The sequence below is a fragment of the Meriones unguiculatus genome, chromosome 17, assembly GCF_030254825.1.
Source record: "Meriones unguiculatus strain TT.TT164.6M chromosome 17, Bangor_MerUng_6.1, whole genome shotgun sequence".
NCBI classification, from domain to species: Eukaryota; Metazoa; Chordata; class Mammalia; order Rodentia; family Muridae; genus Meriones; species Meriones unguiculatus.
In genome coordinates, this window is record NC_083364.1 from 36,322,580 (window position 1) to 36,338,400 (window position 15,821).

The 15,821-nt window shown below is 49.5% G+C and overlaps 1 protein-coding gene across 1 annotated transcript in view; it reads left to right on the forward strand.

Moving 5' to 3' along the window:
* Positions 1-7,932: 7,932 nt before the first annotated feature.
* The window catches only part of Muc4 (mucin 4, cell surface associated), a 47,741-nt gene continuing 39,852 nt past the window's right edge, over positions 7,933-15,821 (forward strand). The window contains exon 1 of the mRNA XM_060370244.1: positions 7,933-8,101. Coding sequence (XP_060226227.1) covers positions 8,029-8,101 — 73 coding nt within the window. The 5' untranslated portion in view covers positions 7,933-8,028. The remainder of the gene's footprint in view (positions 8,102-15,821) is intronic.

A 15,821-nucleotide genomic window follows, 5' to 3' on the forward strand; every position in this document is an offset into this window, starting at 1 on the left:
TGTACTAGGCCAAGGCTTTAACCCTGAACTCCCATGTAGCGACGCAAACATTTACTCTTCCCCAAGTTTGTTTAAAGCATTTTTACTGGACCCCTAGAATGTCATCTGGAACCTCAGAGTGTGGATTTCTTTGGAAATGTCTTTGAAGATGTTATTGGGTAATTCAGACTGGTCATATTAGACTAGGGTGGACCCTTGTCCTGTGACAAGGGACCTCTAGAAAAGAGGACAGCTGCGCAGGGAGAGGATGGCTGTGTGAAGAAAGAGATTAGAGGAGAAATTCCAGGAGCGTCAAGGTCTACTGTGCACCCTAAAAGCTCAAAGGGCAAAGGATAGTTCCTGCCCAGCGCCCTTGAAGCATGGTCCCTCGACACCCTGGTTTTAGACTTCATGCTCTCAACTGTGAGGGAATGGTTTTCTGTGGCTTGAAACTGCCAGGTTTGTTACCAGGGGACGGCATACAAACAGAGACCTTTGGCCTGCCCTTCTCCATACATCAACTGCCATACACCAAAGTCGCAGACCCAGAGGCCTCGCTTTAAACGTCCTGCCCTCTGTGTCTAGGTCCCCCTAGACAGTGACCCTGGCAATGCAAGGTCCTCTTCTTGTCCATTTCATCAGTTCCTGCGTTAGCCATTGTGCCTGGGACCTGAGGTCAGGCAGTTCTTGGCTACTGGGTTGCCAGGCTGACCTCCGTCTAAACTCTGCTTCCACTGTTTACACTGTGGGTCAGAGAACTTGCTAGGACTCCCTGACTCTGTTTCTTCTGGCTTCTCAGGGTCCAGCCTGTGTCTCTCCCAGTGTGGGGGAAGAGCAAGCCTCACCTCCCCAGCTGTCAGATTGCTTCCACTGCGCTAAGCTTCTGGCTGACTCTACCTCTATTTTTGCATCATTTTCTCTAGATTATTCACCTGACTAAGGATGGAGGCTAAGGCATTCAGTTGTGATGGCTGCTATTTGGTCATGCGCTATGGCTGGAGGTTCACCCGGGAAGGAGCCTTGGAGGGGACTCCACCTGTTTCCCAAAGCCTGTGCAAAGTAGTAATTATCCCATTCTGCTCTTGGTTGTGCCTCTCCCATTAGGCTGTCAACACTGAAAGATTTAATCCCCTCCCCAAACGTTCAAGAAAACATTTCCTATCCTGTAATAAGCTAGTCCACGTCTACTTCCTGAAGTAACCTATGACACAGAGCACACGGGGACTGAGTCTAGCTGGAAAAAAAACGAGCCTAAAATCAGAAGGGGCCGTGGGTACAAAAACTGTCATCCCCACACGGCGTGTGACAGAGACAACTGTTAAAAATGGGTGAGCGAGCTGTCTGTGATAGCACCCACCCCAACACTCAGGGAGCTGAAGAGGGAGGATGGTGTGTCCAGGCCACCTAAGCTAGATAGCAGGGGTGTTTCAAAAAGGGGGGAAAAGCAAATGAAAATGTTTGTAAGAACTGAAACATTTAGGTATAGACTTAGTTGTTAGAGTACGGATGTAAATTTTATCAAGAATACGATAAATTGAGCCAGGTGTGGTGGGCACGCCTTTAGTCCCAGCATTTAGGAGGCAGAGGCAGGTGGGTGTCTGTGAGTTTGAGGTCATCCCGGTCTACATAGTGAGTTGGAGGACAAGCACTACATAGTGAGATCCTGTCTTGGAAAAAAAAAAAAAACAAAACTAACAGAGAAAGAATATGATAAGTTAAAAATATATTCATGGGCTGCGGGTGTGGCACACACCTTTAGCCCCAGTGTTCGGAAGGAAGCAGTAGGCAGATGGAGCTCAGAGAGTTCAAGGCCAGCCTGCTCTATGTATCAAGTTCTAAACTAGCCAGGGCTACACCGGGAGACTTTGTCTCAAACAAAACAAGACAAACAACAACAACAAAATATCTCGAAACTATCCTGAAGAAAAGTCCCGAAATCTATCAAAGTATTAACAGAGGACATTTGGTTGTTTTTGTTTGTTTTGTTTTACTTTTGAAAGTTTTGAGATTATAATATTAGTATAACATTTTCCCCCTTGCTTTCCCTCCCTCCAGATCCTCCCACACACCCTTCCTTGTTCTCCTTCAAATTTATGCCCTTTTTTTCATCGATGGTTATTGTATACACATATATGTTCGTAAGCGTAACCTGCTCAGTCAGAGCAGTGCCGCTTCTCTGTAGGTTTTCGGGGCTGACCATTTTGCACTGAACAAACAGCTGGCGAGCTCTCCTCTGGGGACAGCCACCTCTCCCACTCCTCGCTTTCCTCAGTTGCCTGCAGTTCTTTGTAAGGTTGAAACCCTGTGGGATTTCCCCCGTCCACTTTGGCATGTCCACTGGGGTCGTCCTTGCTCAGCTCTCGTTTGGGGAGTCCTGCTGGCAAGACTTTCTGGGTGCAGCTTCTAGGAGACGCAAGGCCTCTTATGGTCTTCCACTTCCTCTGCCACAATGTTTCAGAGTATGCTCTTCAGCAGTTTGACATTAATAATGCTCATGGTTTTGTTGGTTTATTTTTATTTTTATTTTTTTTGGACAAGGTTTCTCAGTGTAGTCCTGGCTGACCTGGAATTTGCTTTGTAGACCAGGCTGGCCTCACATTCACAGAGATCTGCCTGCCTCTGCCTCACAAGGGCTGAGAAAAGCTTTTGGTATCATTCCATTATCAGCTTCTCTTAAATATTTTCTATGGCCCCATAATGAGCACATATTCTCTTTATACCAGGAAAACAGGAAGTTTAAATTAATTAATCACTTTTAAGTTGAGACAGGGTCTCCCTAAGTACCCCAGGCTAGCATTGGATTCATAATCCTTTTACTTCTACCCACCAAGTACTGAGATTATCCTGCGTCACCAGGATAAGAACAATTATTGAAGAGCTTGATTGATTAATGGTGGTGCTGGGAATTGAACCCGGATCCTTTTATATAGGCAAGCACTATAACCGCTCGGATACATTCTCCAATTTTATTTGAATGGTCCGCTTTGGGTCTGGCCTGCATTATCGAGCCCATGGCCTGCTTGGAGAGGGCAGCCCATCACAGATGCATTTTCTTCATGTTGCTCATGGTGGAGGTTTAGATCTGGGGCAGTGGTTCTAAGTGATCTATTACCAGGCTGCCGACCAACTTCCTAGTACCATGGATGCCAAGCAGAAAGCAAACAGGAAGTAAACAGGAAACCTACCTGGGTTCGGCCACCTTCAGCTGAGTGAATGCAACTCTTCCTTGGAAGCATGACTAAAACTGTGGCTACCGGAGTCTCCTTTAACTCTAAGATTCAGCTGAGGTTTTTAGTTCAGATTTTAAAAGCGAGAGAGCCCAGCTGTGGGACTCAGGTGTTAAATTGGGGGGGGAGGAAAGGGCTGGATGTTTTCTTTTACTCTTATTGCTGTGGTGAACTTCCTGGCTTAGGTTTTCTTTCTGACTAAAGCTGGCCAAGCCAAATAATTTGAAAATCCTGGGCTCTAAGCCAATCCTGGCCTCCTACGCCTCCTGTGCACCCAAAGCAGCCAATTCATGGGGACACTTGCCCAGATGTTGGTAAAGGGAAAAGGGAAATGAGCTAATCGCTAAGAAAACGTTTGACCCTTCCAGAGAAAAGGGCTGAGAAACCCTATCCTGGGAGGAGGCTGGTCCTTTGTGTGGTCCAAATGCCAAATGCCTTCATCCTTCATCACCTCGGCCCTGTCCTTTGCAGAGGTATCAGCATACAACATGCTGTTGCTGGGTCCAGCTGTAAGGACAGTTCATTTCCTCGTTATCTTTTACAGTATGAGAGTCTTGCCTTTGAACTCAGGTCACATGGCCAAGAAGCATGCGCAGCGGGGAACAGGGCCCAGCAGGCTCTATCCCTCCGTGTGTTGTTAGCAATGGGCCAGGGGGAGAGGCCAGGCTGGTCAGCTGGGACTGACCTAGGTCTGAGTTCCACCTCAGAGGCCGGTTCCTCTCTCTGAAACAACCATCTCCTTTGAAGTTTCAAGCTGGGTCCTGTTGGAAATGGAGATGGCACTGGGGTGAAAAGGCTGGGCCGATGTTAAGAAGGCAGGAGCCCAACAAGAGGACACAGCAGAGCTGGCGGAGTCACAGGCCCTGCCCAGTGGGAACGCTGATGAGCACGCAGCCCCTCTGAGAAAATCCCGGAGTGGAAACAGTCTTTACTTTGTTCAGCCGTTGGCCAAAGGAACACCTGACGGAGGGCGTGACGACAGCTTAAAAGCAGCTGGGGGGCAGGAGGGTCTCTCTCTTGCAGCTAGCCAGGACGTCACCTCACGAGGGCCACCTCAGTGGCTGCCATGAGGAAGTAACAGGGAGCCAAGCACACAATAAGGACTGTCAGTTTCATTCCCATCTTTCATTTTGGGCCCAGGAAGACCTGGCTCAGACTCCAGCTCTGTGTGTGTGACTCAGGACGAGAACCATCAAGGAAGTCAGCTCTCTCGGTTTCACTTGATCACCCAGCCTGACCATGACGCAGTGATGAGGGGAGTACGCACTCAACTCTTATAACCTCAGTCCCTCCCCAATGAGCTGCAGAAGTACTAGGTACAGATACCCAGAGTTGGAGACACACACACACCACACACTGGAGCTCACATTCTAGCTGTACATCTTTTTTTTTTTTTTTTTTTACTCTAGACTTAATCAGTTTTAATGACTGTTCCACTTCTTACTCTGACACTTTCATTTAGTCCAGAGTCATTTCATTAGCACTCCAAGTCCTAAGGAGGTGTAAGGTGTGTGCTGGAAATTAGAAACGTGCTTAGAGTGGCTGGGGGAATAGCTCAGTTGGTAAGGTATTGGGATGGCAAGCACAAGGACCTGAGTTCAAGACCCAGAACCTGCATAAAGTATGCCAGGTGTGATGATATGCCCTTATGATCCCAGCACTTTGGAGATGGGGCTAGGTGGACCTCTGAGGCTCCCTGAACAGCCAACTTGAGCTATTTGGCTAGGTAAATGAGAGACCTTGACATCCCCAAGTCCCCTAAAGGAGGATGGGCGGTGACTGAGGAGTGGTGTTGATGTTGTTCTCTGACCTGTACACCCATACATGTTGGTGCGCACACACGGGGCCAAGATCCTGACTGACTCTTCTGTCCAGAGTTCAGCTGTCTGTTCCAGTCAGTCTCTCTACCATGGGGAAAGCCTCTGCCTCCCCGAGTGCTGGGATTACAGGCGTGCGCCACCGTGCCTGGCTGGGAAAAGCTTTTAGTATCATTCCCTTCTCCAAACGTCTACAGAGTTCTTTTTGCAGCCAGCAATCATGGGAGGTCTTGACAGAGAACAGCTAGGGGAAGCTAATCATTTCCTCCCCTAACCTATCCATCAGACTCATTGGGAGGGCAGAAAAAAAGAAAAAAATATTCCTCATGACTCACCTGGGTGAAGAGGAAGGCGTTAGTACAAACGCCTAACACAGGGAAACGAGCAAGCCACGCAGCTAGGCTCAAAGGGAAAGCCGAAAGAACGGGGAGGGGACGAGGGGACGAGGGGAATATCACAGACCTCCTCTCATGAGGTTCCTGCTTCCTGCTTCCTGGTCCCAATACTGAAAAATCCAAAGTGGAGGCAGGAGAGACCTTTATGGGCAGACATGCTTAGGCTCTCTCCACTTGAGACTCTCTTTTCCTGCTTTCTACATTTGTTTCCCTCTTCAGGGATGATGTCAGGATAAAACCACAAGCCAGATGCTCTCTGCTGGCATCTTAACATCTGTAAACCACTCTCTCATCTATAGGTTCACTTTAGTCTTAAGCTTTTCTGGTGTTATTACTCGCATTTTTCAGATGAGAAAAACAAAGCTCAAAGAGACTGTGGCTTACCTTGGGTAACAAAGCTAGGCCTAAAGCCCAGGTGTTCTGGGGAATGCTTTGCAGCCCTCCAGCTTTCCACACACTGAAAAATGGAATGTTCTTTGTGTTTGGTTAATGTCAGTTGTTCCTCTGGTGTGACCTGGAGGTTTTTGACCTTCGTGGATGAGAAAGTGTAATCTAGAGAGTGTCACCAAGATAACAAAACAAAAACAAATGAACATCATCACCATCACCAGTAGCAGTAGCACCATCACCACCATCATCATTACCATCACCACCATCATCATCACCACCGTCATCACCAATATTACCATCATCATCACCAATATTACCACCACCATCACCATCACCACAACTATCACCAACGGTGAGCCAGGTATGGTAACACATTACTGAAATCTCGACACTCTAGAGGCTGAAGCAGGAGGATGAAGATTTCCAGGCTAGCCTGGGCTATTTTAGCAAGACACTGTTTCAACAAATCAAAAGGAAACAACCAAAAACCCAGGTGACAAATTAAGAGGGATGAACTATGAGCAAGATTGACACAGAGGTTGGAGAAATGGTGCAGTGGCAAAGAGCATTGGCTGCTTTTGTAGAGGTTCATTTCCCAGCACCTACATGGCAGCCCACAACTGTCTTTAACTCCAGTTCCAGGGGATCTGATGCCCTCTTCTAGCCTCTGCAGGTTTCTGTGCTGTATGTAAACTCATACAGGCTTATACATAGGCACATAAAAGATGAAACCACAAATCTTAAAAGAAAAAAGAGCTGGCATAAAAGAACAGCCCCTAAGGTCAAAGGTACCTATGCCAACTGTTTTTAGTGACATCTTCCCGTTATCCTGCCAAGGCACCTGATGCCACACATCCCTCTGTGGCATCATGGCTTCTCTGCTCCTGCAGGACAATGGGATGACTTTGTTCATGCCCGGGGGTGGGGGTGGGGTACCTGGGATGTCATACATGTCTCTGTGGTGAAGTACAGCATCTACACGATAAGGTCAAAGCGCAGCCTGGGCCACACCAAGGTGTCTTACTCACACGGGCAACATGTGTTAGGCCTGCAGTGGTGTTCTGTGGTGGTCCTCTGAGGTGGAACTGCCAGCCACTGCTTTGCCTCGGCAAGGCTGGCTATGCCTTAGAATGCCAAAATGCCAACTCCTTATCTTAGGCTCTATCCTTGCTCCGGGACCAGTCACCCCACAGACACCCATACTTGGAGAAGGGCCCCTTGAGGTGCAAGCAGCAGAGATGCATGTTGTGGTGAAGGTTAAGGAGAAACCTCCCATTTTCCTTCGTACTGCTTTCCCACCAGCCCTCCGTCAACTTCAGAATTCTTGCTGGAACACCTCGGGGTTCGTATCCTTTCTTGCTTGAGGCTCAGTTCTGAGATGCGGTCTAAAATGATGAATTCCATAATGGGGTGGTCCAAGCCCTCAAATCTCTAGGGGCACCCCTCACTTCTGTGTTATGGGTAAGCATTCCACCCAGTTTCTACATGAACCTTACCAGCCTTGGCAAATTGCTCAAGCCATTTTCCCTGTCCGGAACAGAAGCCACACACCAAGTTTCACACGCTGATGCTGAACTGATGGTCTAACCTCATCACCCCTTCCAAATACCTTATAGGGTATTTCTACTTCCGCCCCTTACTGCAGATAGCTGCTGTCACTCCCCATGTTCGTGAGGGTATCTGGAAATCACACTTTTTTAATCCTGTTTGTATCGCCTCAAAGTCATTATCTCTGTGCTGTTCATTGTTCGTTTTCTCCATTCCCTGCTCTCTCCACCCTTTCTTCTGAAACGACCCAGCTGCCTTCTATAGTAGCTGTAGCCATTGCAGATCTAGGAGGGGGAGGAGAGGTCCCAGGGACCTTAGGCAGGAAGGTGCCCTCTCATTTCCCGTTAGTCTCGTTTCTCTTTCCCCAGATCCCTCTCCTACCCTCCTCCCACTTGGCTCAGGTTGACAGAGAGCAGAGCTATGGGTGTGCAGGTATTATTTTTTTTTCCTGGTGGGGGAAAGGGGTGGGGACTGAGGAAAGAAAAGACCAGGCAAGGATGATTGGCATGAGGCCACGCCTTCTTTTGTCCTCCTCCCCCTAGTGCTCATTCTGGCCCCTTCAGGAAAATACACCTGTTTGGGGCCAGTAGGTACAGGTTCCCCTTTGCTCCTCCTGCGGCCACTTCTGCGCTGTACAGCTTCCTGAGGGAGCCTGAAGGACTTTTTGCAGCCATGAGAGGGCCTCACTGGAGGGTTCCCTGGGTGTGTCTGAGCTGCTTGTGTTCTTGCCTCTTCTGGCTATCCGGTAAGTGATGCATTTGGGAAAGAGTAATGGGGCAGGGGAGGAAAGGAAAGGGGACAAAAAAGGAGGAGAGAGAGAGAGAAGTGTGAATGAGTAGATTTTGAATAAGGTTGAAGACACAAGATAAAAGGGGCAAGCACAAGAAAGATAGTCAAAGAGAGGGGTCAGAGGCAGAGGGAAACAGCTGTCTTGGGGACAGGAGGTGGCCTGGCTGGGGGGGGGAACCCATGGTAGAGGGGACCAGAAGTTTATTTGCATAGAGAGTGAAAGTGACAGAGCCATAGCAAGGAGGTGAGAGAGCTGAGGAGGGACTGTGAGGGGAAGAGACAGAAAAGCTGGGGACAGGAGGGAAAGAAAAACTTACAAAGCTGTCACATCGGAAAACAAGACAGATGAGAAGTAAATGAACTAAAGCAGACTGGACATAAAAGAGAAAACCATAGAAGAAAGGAAAGGAAGGAGGCAGGCTGGCTTGGAGAATGGTGGGAGCAGAAGCCAGGATCGGGCAGAGGCCGCAGAGATGCTGAGGGCATCCGGTGGGCTGTCTCAGAGACAAAATAACCTCCTGCCATTTCAAAGCTGCGCTGCTGCGTTGGCTCTACACAGCCTGCTCTGTCTGCTACGTACAGGGTTCAGAGTGGGGTGGGCACGGGGCCTGTTGGGGATGTTCACCAGGTTTCTTCTTCCTGCCTCTTCCCCAGCTGCCGGCTTGACTCCAAGTTGGGGTTTCATTCTGTACATTGGGGTGTCTGAGTGTTCTGGGAAGGGTGAGGAGTCCAAAGTCAAAAGTCATAGCTCTTCCCCTACCTCGACAGGCCTGGGGAAGCTTTGGCTGAGAGCACTGCTCTATGGGGAGCAGGTTAGAGGGAGCACCCCATACGGAGTGAGAGACAGGCACTGGCAAAGTGGCTCAGTCAGTCTTTCATTCCTCCTCCTTCTCTTCTTAGAGCGTGGTTCTCGGTATGTAACTCAGTGTGTAGCTTAAATCAGTCTTGAGTGTGTAATCCTCCTGGCTCAGCCTTCTGAGCATGAAGACCACAGGCATGCGTTGGTTTTCCTTGATGTTTTGTGAAAGAGCAAATGAAACAGTTATCCCAGGCTCCCATGCCTCCTGAAAGGAGGGAGCACTGTCTTCAGAGGTGGCCCAGGCCTGGGAAAGAGTACTAGCACGTATGAAAACAGAACCCAGACCCAGATAGACATGGCTCCTTGGAAGTCCCTGAGGGAGCCAGAAAGAACAGTACTGAAGGGTCGAGTCTGGCAGCTGCTCAGGGCTTTCTTAGCTGGGAGGAAAGGGTTGCCACGGGAGCCATGTTGCTTTGGCTTTTGCTTGCTAACTGTCCCGGTCCTGAGTGCAAGTTTTATCCAAACTCTCCAGACCTTTGCTCTCTGTATTCAAGGCAGGGCAGTAAACACCACAACCCAAATTTCTAAATTCTTAATCCCAGCACTGAGGAGGCAGAGGCAGAGGCAGGCAGAGCTCTGTAAGTTCAAAGCCAGCCTGGTCTGTAGAGTGAGTGTCTGGACAGCTGTGGCTACACAGAGAAACCCTGCTTCAGAACGTCAGCATCATCAACAACAATACATGCTGAGATTGAATCCAGGGATTTTTCCATGCTCAGTAAAATGCGCCGCTAACAGCTATATCCCCAGCCTTGGCTTTTTTTTTTTGGGGGGGGGGGGAGGCTGGGGAATCAAACCCAGGGCCTTGCTTGTGCTACCCGCATACTCTGTACCTTCTGCCCAGTCCTTAAATGTTTCACATTCTGTGATTTAACCTCAACTCTTGTAACTGGACAAGGTGGTACTTATCTGCAATCCCAGCTCAGGAGCTAGAGGCAGGTGGGTCTGGAGTTCAAAATCATCCTCAGCTATATACCCAGAGGCCAGCCTGGCTACACGATACCCAGTCTCAAAACCAAAAAAAGGAAAATGTCAGCTCTAGCACTTGGGATGTGGTTTAGTGATAGGTCGCTTGTCTAACTAGCCTGAAGCCCTGGGTTCAATTTCCAGAGTTTACGAAAACAAACAAAACACCAGCAGAAAGCAAGCTGCAAGCACTTAAGGCCAGACCTGAGGCAGGTCTGAAGGGCTGGAGAGATGGCTCAGTGGTTAAGAGCACTGGCTGCTTTTCTAGAGATCCTGGGTTCAATTCCCTGTACCCTCACAGAGCTCACACTGTCTGTAACCCCAGCCTAAGGTACCTGACACCTTCTCCTGGCCTCTCTGGGTACTGCATACATATGGTACACAGCCAGACATTTAGATAGGCAAAATACCCATACACATGAAAAATAAGCATTTTCTTTTTTTTTAAAGCCAGACCTGAGAGTTCAAATCTGTCATCTAGCACTTAGGAGGCTGAAGCAAGAGTGTTACTGTGAGTTCGAGGATAGCCTAAGCTTGGGAGTTAGGTATGGGCTAGCTTGAGCTGTAGTGTGAGAATTATTCTAAAACAAACGAACAAAACAAATGACAACTCTCGGTGTGGATGTGATTACGATTCATTGTGCAGGTGTATTAAATTGTCAAAGAATAAATAAAAGGTGTTTTTAAATATTTCCTGAAAGTCAACCCTGAAAGGGTTGGTATCAACTGGGCATTGGTGGTGCACACCTTTAATCCCAGCACTCAGGAGGCAGAGGCAGGCAGAGTGATGTGAGTTAGAGGCCAGCCTGCTCTACAAAGCGAGTCCAGGACAGCCAGGGCTACACAGAGAAACCCTGTCTCAAAGACAAAAACAAACAAACAATTCAAAAGTGTTGATGCCAACTTCCCACTTGCCCCAAAGTGTTTGGATCATGAAACTCTGTCCTATAGAGAGGATCCAGGGTGCAGGTGGTGGAGAAAACAGAGCGGCGTGGCCAGAGAAGGAAAGGAGTCTGATGGAGATGGATGATTCAAGGGACTGTGGCATGTCCTGGAGTCCTGTGATGACAGGAGGGTGGGTTCCACCCTCCTGTCAGCAGCAGTGAAGCTTACAGCAGGAGATGGGACAGTGAGGGGCTTCATGGGAAAATCCAGTCAGCAAGCTGCTTAAGGAGGCTCCTGGGAGCTCTGGGACCCTTCAATCCTTCTGGCTCCTTGAGGTGTCTACTAAGGTCCCAGGTGTCTGCGTCTAAACTGTCTGCTCACACCTGCTGACAGTAAAGGAACACGGTGGTATTGGCACAAAGACGTCTCAAGACCCAGTCCTCAGCACAAAGGAGATTTATTTGCCCCAGAGGGACAAAGGGCAGGGACTAGAGACAGAGACAGGGAAATAGAGGGCGCTGGGGAAGGGGAAGGGAACAAGGGAGAGGGAGGGAAGGGATATTTGTCCTGGGGGTGGGGTGGGTGGTACAAAGGATTGCCTCTGGATGGAGAGGATGTAGAAGGCCCAGAGGCAAATGAGGGTTTATGAAGGGAAAAGGGGAAACCCCTGTTAGGATGAGGTGTTAAGCCTTAATTGGGTGTGTTAACTAGGTGAGCCAAAGGGGGCTTTTGTTTGCTGGGCTTCAATACCTTGATAGCTGGACTTTGGTAGTCAGCCTCATGAGGAAGAAGTGGCCAAACAAAGAAATAGACGGTTTGAGGCCAGCCTGGTCTACAAGTCGAGTCCAGGAAACCAAGCCTACACAGAGAAACCCTGTCTCAAAAAACAAATACCAAGCCAAAACAAAAGAAAACAAATTCAAAAACCAAAACCCAAACAAGGGAATAGTTCTTGGTGGCTAGCTTTAGGAACGCAATCTAACCGTTTTTAGCAAGGCAAAGGGGATAGGGCAGAAGGGCAAGGCCCGCCAGAGCCACGTTTGCGGTGCTTGGCTGCTGAGAGTCGCTTCAGGCCCAGGCCACCTCTGAAGAAGCCTTTGGCTCCAGGTCGGCTGGAAAGCTCAGAGCTTCCACAGAAAAGTTCCTTCCTGGTAAAGCCTGCTCTCTACAGAGTGAAGGTTCTGGGAAGATGAGGACAGAGATGGACCAGATAGGAAGCACCACTCTGGCTCCTGGCAGGAATGACTCAGAAGGAAGCCTGGCAGCATACTTCCTTGCTTCCCTGTTAGGATATATCAATGACTTAGTAACAGAGGTGACATCACTGCTTTGACTAGGAGGCCATTGCTAGTGCAGGATGGAGGACAGGATCCATGACCACAGGATATGTGGGAGGAACGGTCCCATTGGCCTTTTTTTTTCAGAGAGCATCCAATTTTGTCATTGGGCTAACAAAGGCCTCCCCAGCCTGCAGCCAAGACCACTAAAACTTCACAAGCCCATCTGTCATTCCCCTGCCCCAAGAACTCCCCACCCCTGACCAAAGGAGGTCCTGTTGAGAAAAGCAAGGAGATGCAGGCTCAATAACAGGTGCGACAGGAGAAGAACTCACCAGCAGTGGGATCAGAGGCAGAGATAAACGGCTGTACAGTCTCAGTGTGCCAGATGGCAAGGTTTAACAGAAGGGGCCATAACGCAGTGCTGTCACAAGGATGAATTCAGATTGCATCGAGAGGAGCCACACAAGCTTCTCTGACAGGGATCCTTCTGATGGGTTGGAATTGGGAGGCATGGAGTAAAATGGAACCAAGAAATAGAGTGGGCATCTCTGTTGGTTAGATAGCAGGTCCATAAACCCCAGGAACTATCCATTCTTCCTGTTGGCTTGCAACTACTACCTAGCTTTATTCTAAACATAGCTTATTGCCTGAGCTGCCATGAAGGCCTCCCTCTGCCACGGGACTAAACTCTAACTGCAGTTTCTAGGGGACCTTTCCCCTGGACAGTGTCCTCTATGCCCTGCCGGCCTCTGAGAGAGGATGGCCCGGACACTGCTTAACAAATGAGTGGCTTGTGTCTTTGTTATCCAGTTGGTTTTTTCTGAGAAGACCGACTGAGAAGCGGTTGGTATTTTCTGTGCTCAAAGAAACGGTCTTTGCTGCTGTGTCTGTTTTCTGGTTTCTTATCCCTCACAGAAGACACACAGAGCAGCGCGTGCGGCCACTTCCCTCCAGGCCAGATCTGACACCTACAGGCCCAGCCTCCCTCCTAGTCTGAACCTTTGCCTTCCTTGTGCGTCTTTCTGTTTGTTCGTCTTAGCTCATCCGTTCTCTGGCATCTACTCAGGCGCTGAACCAAAATGAGAGCGATTTGCTGCCGCCTCACAAGTTGCCTTCTCGATGTTTTCGGAGGAACAGGGCAGTCGTGCTGCCCAAACATTAACGATGGTGGCTGTGCTCACAGGGGGCTCTGGCGTGAGGCGGGCAGCTCTGTCCCTGTGTGTGTATGTTTGAGGACTCACAGACGTTGACTCTGTACTTTGGACTCCAAACAGTGCCATGTGGTTAATTCAGGAGATTGGAGCAATTCAGGCTTCAAAGCTATTTGTTCACTTCCTGAAGTTTGCTCACACCAGTGACCCTAGACACTAAGATGGATAAGTCATGGTCCTTGCCTCCCAAAGCCGTCTAACTTAGTTGACCTGTTTCAGGTCACGTGGCCCAGAAGTAAGGCAGCTGGGACAAGAATCCAGGTTTCCTTAGCCACATACAATTGCCCACAAACAAACTTCCCAACAATCCCATATCACACCCACGGAGGAAAGAACAGAATTGCTGGCAAAAGAGAACCATCATCCATTCATTTGTTAATTTGGGTACCCTTCCTGGGCCTGACATTGTTCTCAGACTGCCCCTACCCCTACCCTGCATGTGCACAGTGAAGAATAAACAAGCCCTTGGCCCAGCTTTCTGTTAAGATCTGGCCAACTGCACACAGGCATTAAGTAACGGCAGACATGCTCCCAGGGAGTGATGAGGAAGGAGATGGTGAGGGGCTTCGTTTAGACTGAGTCCAGGAAGGCGTCTCTGAGGAACTGCTGTGTGTACGAGCTGAGGATGATGATGGTTGGGGAAGAAATATGGGGGCGGGGTGCCAGGCGTGAGTCGGCACGGCAAGAGCTTGCGGAGCATCTCACAGAGACTGGCCCGTTGGATTCGTCAGGAGGCAGCTAGACCAGCAGGCTGCGGGATGGAGTATTGATATTAGGTAACTAATGTGGGCAGGCAGTGAGGGGCTTTCAGTAAAGGGGTGAACGTGAAGGCTTTAAAAAGACCTTTGAAACGATCGTCCTGGAGACCGGGATTGAAAAATGAACAGAACGGGGTGTCAGTGGAATAACAAGGCAGCCGGGAGCCCATGGGGCGCCAGGCAGAAGATGCCACCTTGGCGATGGCGCAGAGACCTGGGAAGAAGCAACCTCTGTCCTAGCGACCTTGCGGAGATGCAGAAATCAGGCAATGCGCGATGACACTTGGTGAGCTTGGGTGGAGAGCTAACCGCTTCACACACTGCCTCGTCGGTGTCACAAGAATCGGTCGTTGTCCCAGTTTTATAGATAAATACCCCAAGCCTCAGGGGAACCAAATCGTTTGCCAGAGTCGCACAGCAGGTGCTGGTCGGCCATAACTCTACACGTCAGTTCGTAGCTACTTCATGGACCCACTGGATTCTGCCATGTCTTGCCCACATCCTGCTCCGAAAGAACCATGTTGGGAGATGACTCCAGAAGCAAGTGTGCCTGGCAGGAGCCACAAGAGGAGTCACCATTGTTCCTCGTCATCACTTCCTTCTCCCTTCTCTTCTATTCCAAGGACCCCAGTGAAGATCAGAGCACCCGGGCAATTCAAATATTATCACCGCTATCCTGACATCCTCAAGTCAGGCTCTGATTTCTCCTCATCAGCAAGTGGAACCCACATTCTTTGTGTCAACCTTAAAAACTTAGGTCCGTGTCATCAAGGAGAACCTTCCAGAATCCAGGCCTCCAAGCAGACTCTACACGGCTCAAGCCTTCTCTCTAGCTGCATCTGCTGGAGCCATCAAACAAAGCCAGTCAGCCCAGCAGCTTCTCCACCTGGAGTTCTGCCTTGGGTGAGGTCCTTTCACCTCGCTTCTCCCACCATCTAGAAACTCCAGGACAACCCACGAAGCACCGAGACCCACCACAGCCTCCACATACCAGCCCAGCTTCTGCACTCAGAAGTTTGACCTCCAGCCTCTGCCATCTTGGCTTGTCTCGCTTAGACTCCCATTTGAGGTGGGCATATCCACCTAGCCTGAGGCTGCTTCTGGGTTCTTTGGCTACCGATAGCAAACATGCTCTGGGAAGGGCACAGCTCTCAGGCCATACAGCTCCTGGCCCCAGGGGTACTGTGGATGTAACACCCGTCAGTTGGTTCTGAGGTGGATATGCACACGGCATATCCCTATGGAGGATGGGAGGATGGCCCCCCCCTCTCGGCTTCTTCAGACTTTCCATTGCGTTTGCTGCTCAAACGGTACAGTTGGATTTTCTACTCGGACTCTACTCTCTCCCAGGTGACCCTGCAAGAGCTCACCGGCCAAAAAAAGGACAGTGGGAGAGCGATGCATTATGGGAAGTTGGGTTTATGGGTTTTGTTTTGTTTATTTTCACTTCTAGTTCCAGGAGCAACCCAAGACAAACAGAGCAGGTGCTAAGACACAGGCTCGGTCCGCAGAGCACGCAAGGGGAAGGTTTGCTTTTCTCTTCTATGACACACCACCCTTTGGAATGTTTCCTTCCAGCATCTTCACCACAGCTGCCACCACTCCTCCTGAACCAACAACACGCCCCTCACCGTCTCAGGACCTCAGGACTGTGGAGTCACCGTAGGACTACTGTAAAGAGTGACATCTGGTTTCACTTTCAACCTCTACATCCCTGACA